Here is a 10054-nt window from a genome sequence, read left to right as displayed (position 1 = left end):
GCGCCGGGCCAGGCGGGGGAGGCCCCGCGTTACCTCTGCCTGCAGGAGCCGCGCGCGCAGAGCTGCTCGCCCCGAGGAAGCGGGGGGCACCGGCGTCCCCGCCGCCCGCACCCGGAGGGAGCCGCCGCGCCCCAGCATCCCGCCCAGCCGCGCGCTCGCTGCGCTCCCGCAGGGGGGCCCCGCGCTTGCCGCGGGCTCCCGGGCGCCGGCTGCCGAAGGCGCGGGAACCCGGGTCCCGGGAGCCCCCCACCCCCACCCTCCACCCCCACCCCCTGTCCCGGCTGTGCCGCGGGCGCCGATCCCGGACGCCCTCCCGCCTGCCAGCCCGCCGCTGGAGCCCTCTCGCCCCGGGTGCCCAAGTTCAAGGACGCCACCCAGAGCCTGCCGCCGGCGGGGCGGCCCCGCGCGCTGAGCGCCCCTCGGACCCCGGCGATCGCCCTCGGAGCCCCGCGCGCCCCGGCGGGGCCATGCCCGGGCGGCGCCGGGACCGCCTGCTGACCCTGCTGCTGCTGGGCGCGCTGCTCTCCGCCGACCTCTACTTCCACCTCTGGCCCCAAGTGCAGCGCCAGCTGCGGCCCCGGGAGCAGCCGCGGGGCTGCCCGTGCGCCCCCCGCGCCCCGTCCTCTCGCCCCGACTCAGCCTTCGCAGCCCCGCACCCCGCCGCCGCACACAACTTTTCCCGGGCCGGGCCGCGGGCGTCTCCGGCAGGCGACCCGGGCCGGGACCCGGGCTCCAAACTACGGGCACTCTTCGCCCACCCGCTGTACAACGTCCCGGAGGAGCCGCCGCTCGCCGGGCCCGAAGACACGCTCCTGGCCAGCCAGGAGGCGCTGCGGTATTACCGGAGGAAGGTGGCTCGCTGGAACAGGTGAGGACCCCGCGCGCGCGCACACACACACACACACACACACACGCATGCACACACGCATGCACACACGCATGCACACACACGCACACACACGCACACACACGGGCGCGTGCGCGCACACGCACACGTTCCGGCCACCCAAGCTCCGGACTTGGGGTGCGCAACTCCATCCACCCCATCCCACATCCCACCCCACCCCGGGACATTCCAGTTGCTGTCAAAGTTTCTAGGAGGCAGTACCCTGACGAAAGGCGCGCGGCTCCTCTCCCTGGAACTCTTGGGTCACTCCTTCACCCCACTTTTATTCCCGGGACTGTCACCCCTAGCTTTCCGTGAAAGTCCCTGCAGGATTTTGCTTTTGCTTAAGTTGCTTTCCAAACGGAGCTGGGTGGATATGGGCGTTGAGCGCTTTCCTCTGTTCTTTGGGCAGAGCTGGGCGGCTAGTCTGCGGACTTAACTTCTCTGCCCCGGGTCAGTGCAGGTAGGTAGGGAAGAAGCTGGCCTGGCCCCGGCTCCCTGCTGTGTTTTACGGAAACAGCTTTGCTCCTCGCCGGATGAGGGGAGCTTATAGCTGGAAGACAAGACTTATCCGTGGTGGTTTGGACTGATTTACACAGTCAGGCCTAATGATTGCATTGGGGGAGGGAAGAGTTGGAAGGGTCAGTCCTGAAGAGATCAACGATGAGTGTGTTCGAGGGCTCTAGGACTCTGAGACAGATTCGTCAGCTGATAGTGCCCCCTGCACAGTTGTGTTATCGCCAGCCCCCTCCCCCTTGCTTCTTAATACAAGAAGAGATTTCCAAATGAGATGTCCTGGGCTGGTTTCATAGTACCCAGGAGGATATCGAGGCCAGAAATTCAGTGCTAATCCAATTTAGCTATTTCCTCGGGGAGGAGGAGCCTTCTGGACGTGAAAAGTGAGGAATTACTGGCCGAAATCATTGTGGTGACATTCAATTGCAGCTCTCTGGCTGATGGTTTCATATTAGGAAGAAAGTAGTTTGATTGCACACAATTAGGGGTGCTAATTGTGCGATAAAAAGGCACTTTGAGATTGCTTCTCAGACACTGTCATTTTCAATATTGCTCTTCCCTCATCCATAACTTGGGAGTGAGCATCCGTGAGCTGAGACGTTTTGCCCTTAGAGAAGCATCTCCATGTCTACCATGCATTTGAGGAGGAGGGACTGTGGGTAGATCACAGGCACTTGGATGTGCATACGAGCACATTTCTGCAGCCTGACAGGTTCCTGTGTTACTGGGGTCCTGGAGGAAAGTTAAGAAAACTATTCTGGCAGAGAAGCAAAAAGCTATTCCTTGTCATCTATCCTACAGTGACCTGGGTTGTTCTGCCATTTCTCTGCCACAAAAAAACATTTTGGGGGCTGGAGCGATAGTACAGCAGGTAGGGTGTTTGCCTTGCATGCGGCCGATCCGGGTTCGATCCCCATCATGCCATATGGTTCCCCGACCACCGCCAGGAGTAACTCCTGAATGCAGAGCCAGGAGTAACCCCTGTGCATTGCCAGGTGTGACCCAAAAAGAAAAGAAAAATCACATTTTGCCTATGAGACAGAGAGATTGCACAGGAGGAAAGGAACTTGTCTTTTACATGGCCAATCCCAGTTCAATCCCCAGCACCACATAGGGTCCCCCAAATATGTAAGTCCGGAGCACAGAGTCAGGAGTAAGTCCTGGACGCCACTGAGTGTGACCCAAACAACCCCCCCAATAAAAAGACTCTATTCTTAATAAAAGTAAGAAGTGAGCAGAAGTGATCTAGGTCATTGAACAAAGAATCCATGGAAACTGGAACCTTGCAGGGTTGGAGGCGGGGCAGGGGAGGGAAGGAAACTTGCAGGGCAGGGCCCTTGTGGTTAGTTGATTGTGACAATGGTGACACATACTCACCCCTTCCTTGGGAGACTGGGCACCTCGAGCGAGACTTATGGGCTGGAATGGAGGGACCATCTGTGCTGAAACCTGACCTGGGAAACAGAGACACCCTCCCTTTACCCCAACTGAACTGTAAGACTCAGCAGGATGTTCACATGTATGTCAAATCCCTTCTCTGGCGGTCAGAATGGAACCCCAGAGACGTGTTGCCACCGTAGATTTGAATCACACTCAGGGTCCTGCTAGGAGAGCTGTGTTCCCTTTAAGGGAGAGAGAGCCCTCAAGGGTCTGGGGGTCCGGGGGTTGTGCTGATGGGCCCCATGTCTGTGTGACATGCTCACCAGTGCAGACACCACATCAGGGTACAGAAGAAAATCAGACAAGACAGCAGAGCCGCAAATGACCTTGCTAGCCACCTCCTGCACAGACAAATCCTCCTCATCCGTAGCCACAACCCAGCCGCTATTTTAGAGGCAGGTCTCTATGGTCACGTCCGGATGCCATAATGCCCAAATTATTGCCTAATGTCAACAACGCTCCAGAATAATTGTATCCGCAAGCCAACCATCTGCCTCCTCGCCGGGTCATAAAAGAAGCCAAATCAGCACTTCACCCCTTGCCCAGCAAAGACCATTCGTCTGGATGAATGGTTTTTCTACCCACCCCACTGATAAGTAGTAATCGTGTAAAATCATCTCTGCAACTTGAGCTCATTCCCAGAGAGCCGTACCATCTCCCATACTCTCTGTGAGTTCACGTAGTGGAAGATGAAGCTGATACAAGCGTTGAATGTCTCAGCCCCTCCATCCGTGTGGGTTCCCCGATGGCAGGATTTCAGTGTGGAATTGACCTGCCCAAGACACACCCCAGTGGGTGGGTTATGGGTTAGCCATTCAATCTACATCCGACACTCAGGCTTTCTGCAGACCAGCTGCGCGGCTCTGCTTCCCGCCCTGCCTCGGAGAAGTGATTGAATGAGGCAGAGTCCAAGTTAGAAATGTCATTAGGGAAAGCATTTCCGTCAGGCTGTCGCCAGGGATCTCGGTGGCGAGCCAGCGCCAGTGCCATGGAGCTGATGGCTCATTTGGCACCCGCCTTGACGAGTGATGAGGAGACAACACATGGAGCTAACGGAACTCGGTGTCACCGGTCCGGGCCATCAAGTGACAAGTCAGATGAATGCCCTTTCTTTCCAGGCCAGGATGGAAGGTAGCACAGGTCATTGTACTCAGGACTTGCCTTTCAGAGTCTGAGCTTGGAGCTGGAGAGAGAACTCACCAGGCTCTACAGAGGGGCGGCCTGGGTTCAATCCCCAGCACTGTATCATCCCAGCATATTGTCCTTGGGTCCATAGGAGCACAGAACCCGGAGTCACCCTCAAACACCACCAGGTATACTCCCCCAAGAAAGACTGGACTTAAAGACTCCTACCTCTACTGTCTCTTTCTCTCTGCCTCTCAAATTCATCAGAAGCCTGCCCTCTGTCTTCAGCAGCTTTTCTATGATTTTTATCTTCACATGCAAAGGTCAACAATTTCCCGAGTGTAGACATGCCAGCCTCCACCCCTTCAATATGAGTATCCGCTCTCCTTCCTTCCTCCCTCCTTTCCTTCCTTCTTCCTTCCTTTTTCTTCCTTCCTCCCTCCGTCGTCTTCCTCCCTTCCTTCCTTTCTTCCTTTCTTCCTTCCTTCCCTCCCTCCCTCCCTCTTTTCTTCCTTGCTTCCTTCCTTCCTTCCTTCCCTTCTTCCTTTTTTCCTTTATTTCTTTCTTTAATTTTTTTATAGAATCACTTTGAGATGGGGCTGGAGCAGTAGTACAGAGCATTAGCCTTGCACCCATGACCAACCCGGGTTCAATTCCCAGCCCCTGTACGGCAGAGCCTGGCAAGCTACCCGTGACATATTTAATATGCCATAAACAGTAACAATAACATGGTTTTCATGTTTCTGGAGTGAGGAGACACCATTGGGCTACACTAGCATGGGACAGGGACGAATGGAGACATTACTGTCACCCGCTGGAGCAATCGATGAGCAACAGGATGACAGTGTTGATGATCAACAGGATGACAGTGATACAGTGATACAGTGATCACTGTGAGATAGTTACAAAGCTTTCATATTGGAGTTTCAGTCATACAATGATCAAACACCCATCCTTCCACCAATGCGCATCTTCCACCACCAATGTCCCCAGTGTCCAACCCCCCACCCCCACCCCCACCCCTTTCTTTATTTCTTTTCGTTCATTGTTTTAATTTTTTTTATTAAGACATCTTAATTTACAGTGATTCATAGTTGAGTTTTAGGCAAACAATGTTCCAGCACCAACCCTATCACCACAGTTAACTTCCCTCCACCAGTGTCCCAGGTTGCCTCCTGCCCTCCCCCTCCCCCAATCCTAGCCTACCTCCTGGACAGGCACATTTGTAAGTTGGGTTATTGTGGTTTGGATCTTTCAATGTGGTTGACTCTGCCATTGGGATACAGAGCTGGGCCACTCCTCTACCTCCCCAATGTAACCAAGGTCCACTTGTTCCTTTTCGACATCTTCTTGGGTGTCAGGAAGGAAGGGTTTTCCTGCAATTCCAGACTCAGCATTTTTCAGAATTGTGTGTGTGTGTGTGTGTGTGTGTGTGTATTTTTTTTCCCATCATCAGAAGCTCCTACCTTCCCCTCTCTTCCTAACTCCTCACTGCCCCTCGAGAAAAGCCCAGCCCTCACTCCTAGTTTGAAAATCCCAGTGAAGACCCGGGAAGTTTTCCCAGATGGCAGTGGTTCAAGAGGTGTGGTTCCAATCAATTGCTCAAGTGTTTCCGGGGGGATGGGGAGTGAGGAAGTCTTGAGAAGATCCAGACACCCAAAAAGATAGAGGTGGGGAGAAAAAGCTCTGAGAGATGGAAAAGAATTCAGCTGGTTGGGAGAATTATCTTGGCTGGGGGATTCTGAGAGAAAACAGTCTCTTCTCACCGAGCAGTGGTGGAATGACACAGCAGCCTCTCTCTCTCCCTCCTCCTTGCTCTCCCTTCAGCTGCCCCTCATGGTTTCTCTGCTTCCGGCTTATCTCATGCTGGCCCCACTCTGTTTGGAACACGGGTTTATTGGAAACAGGCAGCTCAAGGCACAATGCAAATAAAAGTGAAGGTTCTTCCTCCTGGAGGCCAGCCCCTGGGGCTTCTCCCAGAATTCACAGTGCCCTGATGGTTCTTCTGCCCATGATACCAGGCTAAGACTGGACCCCACCTCCAGAGATTGACCAGAGGCTCCCCATGGAGCAGGATGTGTGTAGCAAGGGGAGGGGTACACTGAGGTGCTGCTAACGCCCAGCCTTCATTTCTCCCACTGGGAGCTTGACTGGCTAGTGGGAAAGACTCAAGGCTCAATACATTCTGAATTCCCCGAACAAAGAGAAATCAAAATTTCCAAACATATGACTTCTGAGAGGGCCCATCCGGAGACTACATTGAGATTTCTTCTCCTTCATCCCCAAGCCCCCAGTCTTCACTGCCATGAGCCCAGGGCCCAAGGAAATTAGTTGTCGTATCCAAGGAGTATAGGCACTTCCTGTGTCCACGTATATTGGGACGAAAATGCTGCTCCAGCAATGGAGGGTGTCTGTCTGTCAGCTGCTCCATTGTTTCCCTCCTTCGTCTTTCACCCCCAACCAAATTCACTTCCGTTCTGGGAACTCACCTGGCGAGTTATTTGCAGGCAGATTCTTCCGCCTGATCTGCGTTGGCAGAGGCCAGGAACTGGAAAATACACTGGCTAAGCGACCCTCACGGTTTCCCTGGAAGTAGGAGTGTGCGGAAGACCAAATTCCCAGGTTCCCAGCCTGGGTGGAGACACCCCTTCTCTTCCCTTCTGCCAGTCAATGCTGAACTAAGTGCTGCTGTGAAGGGGTTTCGCTGCTGTAATTAAAGCCCAGAGGAGTAGTCCAGGGGAGCTGGGAGTGATCTAGGTGTGCCCTTCGGAAGTAGAGTGTTTCATCTACCTGACGGAAGAAGGGAAAGTGAGATTCCAGCTTACAATGCGGATTTGATGGGTTGTTGCTGACTTGGGAGTAGGACTCCCTGTATTTATGTGAATGTAAAGGAAGCTGTGATTTTATCAGGACTTGGTGGAGGGGTGAGTAGCCACACCAAAGGGGGGCCAATCACAGCACTCTGTAGTTGGGTTGCAACCCAGACCGGACCAATCGGTATCTTTGCCCAGGATGGATTTATTTATTTATTTATTTATTTGTTTATTTTGGTAAATTAATGAATTTACCAAATTCTTTCCAGTGCCCATAGCTTCTGGGGCTTGATGCCTCATGACAAGATTGAGAGGCAGATTAAAATACAGAATAGATACCAGTGAAAACTGAGCACAAAAACTGGAAACAATTTGTATGCCCAACACAATAAAATCATTTAAATTTTTTTAAACGAATAAATAAAATAAAATAGAGAATAGGGTTTAGGTCACTTTAGATTCTGTTTTTTTTTTTCTCCCTGCTTCAGAAATGATCCTTGAAGACAGAACCAGGAGTTGGGTTTCTGTTATTCGAAAGCAAAGTATCCTGATGAACATGGGCAACATTTTGCAAATGCAATGAACTGTTTTCAGGGGAAGCACTGTAGCACTGTCCTCCCGTTGTTCATCTATTTGCTGGAGTGGGCACCAGTAACGTCTCACAACAAATTGTGAGACTTGTTGTTACTGTTTTTGGCATATCAAATACATCACAGAAAGCTCGCCAGGCTTTGCCATGCAGGTGAGATGCTCGTGGTAGCTTGCCAGGCTCTCCGAAAGGGGCAGAGGAGTCCAACCCAGGTTGACCGCGTGCAAGGCAAAAGCCCTACCCGAATAAACATAAATTTTAGGAAAACAAATGGACCTCCTAACTAACTCAGGGGCTTAAAGACCACAGACCAAAAGCCCCACGGTGGTGAATAAGAGGCTTGACTCCATTATAGCCTCATGGTTACTCCATTGTACTTCTCTATGACCTGAGGACGGACTCAGAGGAACCCAGCATGTTTAATGGCTGTGTAGAATTCTTACAGCAGAGTGAACAAACATGAACCAAGCTATGAATGGTGAGAAGGACATTTCCCCTTTAAGACTTTACTAAAGAAAATGAGTCGGAGATGTAGAAATGCTGTTTGGGTTGATGACTTTGGACTCCAGGATGGAGGTGGTAGGTGCCTGTATGGACCAGGGGAGACAATCAAATCATACTCTATGTAGCCTAGCATCCCCCCAAATATGGTCTATTGGAATCAGGGAGATAGCACAGCATGGAAGTTGCTTGCCTTGTACACAGCCAATCCCAGTTCTATCCCCGCCACCGATATGGTCCCCTGAACACCTCCAAGAATGATCCCTGAAGACAGAACCAGAGTAAGCCTGAACACCCCTGGATGTGGCCCCAAAGCAAACAAACAAACAAACAAAAGCATTGCCCTCCAACCAATAGATCCTGAGAGATGACCGCTGAAGGCAAGTTTGTTGTCCTAAGGCTGCCCTACACCTCCCAAGGTTGAACTCTTCTGTTTCTTCTGCCAACTTAGATCTTTTCTACCCCAGCCAGCCAAATCCTTGCCCCAGTCTCGGAAAGACCCTTCTTTCCCCAGGTTGCCTTGTCTCCTGCGGTCAGTGGACGTGGCTTCTGTCCCAACCACTCCTTAAGCTCCTCTCCAAAGCTCTCTATTCTCATGAAGTTTATGACAGACTCTTGGCGTCTTGGAAACTAGAGTCCCCGCTTTTTTTCCAGTCCCTCGGGCTTCCCACATGGATCTGCCTTATGGCTGGTGAATCCCAGCAAAGCCACCCATTCCCATACTTAGCCCTTCACTTTGTCTCTTGCTTGAGCCCGGTTCTACAGGCGGTGCCTGGCTCTTGGCTCCCAAGTCAGCCCACAGGGATTGACCATCCCGGATGCTGGCATCTGTGCAACATGCAGCCTCTGTGCTGTCCAGATGCCACATTTCCACAGAGGCCAATCTGCATGGACCCGGGCACCAGCAGGCAGCGACACCCTTTGTTTCTTCCCACCCTAGTTCAGCCCTCCTGGAGGCCCATATGTGTGTGTGCTGCCTGAAACGAACAGGTAGACAGATGTTCTTCGTCTAATAACTTCTGCCCCCACTAAAGCCACAGCTGTTGAGAAGTGTCTCCCTGGTGGGCCAAGAGCCAGACACCAGCCGACTTCAGCAGAATCCACAGGCTTTCGTCAGCTTCGGCTTAATGAATAATCACAGGAAAAACACAGGTCAGCACCTGCCCCAGGGCAGAGCAGAACAGGGGCTGGCGCTGGCCAGGGTAGGGTCTCTGTGTGCTTCCGGTGTTTCTGGAAGCAAGACTTCTTGCCTATTGCACCCAGAACTGGGGGAGCACTCACTTCCTGGCAAACGCCCCTTCTTGACTTTCCTTTGCGGGGGGGGGGGGGGGGGGGGGGACTTTTCTTGAATGCGGCTTGACTTCTGGCTCCTGCACCAGCAGAGGAGTTGAAATCCAACTCTGAGACTGTCTTAGCAGCGCGGTTTGGCTCTGACGTGTAAGGGAGGAGCCGAGCAGTTCCAGGAGGAAGGATTTTATAAGTCGGGGTTGTTTTTGTGCAAGACTTTTTTGCGGGGAGATAATGAGCCCCTGACCAACCACCCCCAGGTCCGGGTGGCATCTGTTCCCAATGATCTGTTCCCCAAATATTTCCTCTGGCTCTCCCCTCGGGGAACCTACCAGGCAGATACATTCTTGTGGTCACGTGCAGCCTGGGGCCAAGTGGAGACTCCTGAAGCTCCAATGGCGACTTATGAGATGCCAGGAGGCTGGGCAGTGCCAGTCACCCAGAAGTACTAAGCACTGGAGCCGAAGGATAGCACAGGGGTTAGGGCGCATGACTTGCATGAGATTGACCCCAGTTTGATCCCCTGCACCCTCATGGTACCCCAGGTATCACTGAGTACAGCCCTAAAGCCACAAAGCCATGCCAGGTATGATCCTGGAGATCCTCCTCCCCCAAACCCAGCACTGCTGGTCCCCTGGAAGCCCCAGGCATGCCACATACTGGGTCCCTCACAATGAAATGCTGACCTGGTCAGCCAAAAATTACCAGGAGTGGGGTTGGAGCAATAGAACAGTGGGGAGGGCATTTGCCTTGCACACGGCCGACCCTGGTTCAATTCCCAGCATCCCATATGGTCCCCCAGCACTGCCAGGAGTAATTCCTGGGTGCAAAGCCAGGAGTAACCCCTGTGCATCGCTGGGTATGACCCCCCTCCTAAAAAGAAAGCAAAAAAAATAA

General features: G+C 53.0%; 1 protein-coding gene across 1 annotated transcript in view; it reads left to right on the top strand.

Moving 5' to 3' along the window:
* The first annotated feature begins 342 nt into the window (after positions 1–342).
* The window catches only part of FAM20A (FAM20A golgi associated secretory pathway pseudokinase), a 58030-nt gene continuing 48318 nt past the window's right edge, over positions 343–10054 (top strand). Inside the window, exon 1 of the mRNA XM_056127222.1 lies at positions 343–868. Within this exon, the coding sequence (XP_055983197.1) occupies positions 468–868 (401 nt within the window). The 5' untranslated portion in view covers positions 343–467. The remainder of the gene's footprint in view (positions 869–10054) is intronic.

The sequence above is a fragment of the Sorex fumeus genome, unplaced genomic scaffold (assembly GCF_029834395.1).
Source record: "Sorex fumeus unplaced genomic scaffold, SorFum_2.1 ptg000063l, whole genome shotgun sequence".
Taxonomy (NCBI): domain Eukaryota; kingdom Metazoa; phylum Chordata; class Mammalia; order Eulipotyphla; family Soricidae; genus Sorex; species Sorex fumeus.
The sequence above is the reverse complement of the archived record's forward strand: the minus strand, read 5'-3'. Positions and strand labels throughout refer to the sequence as shown.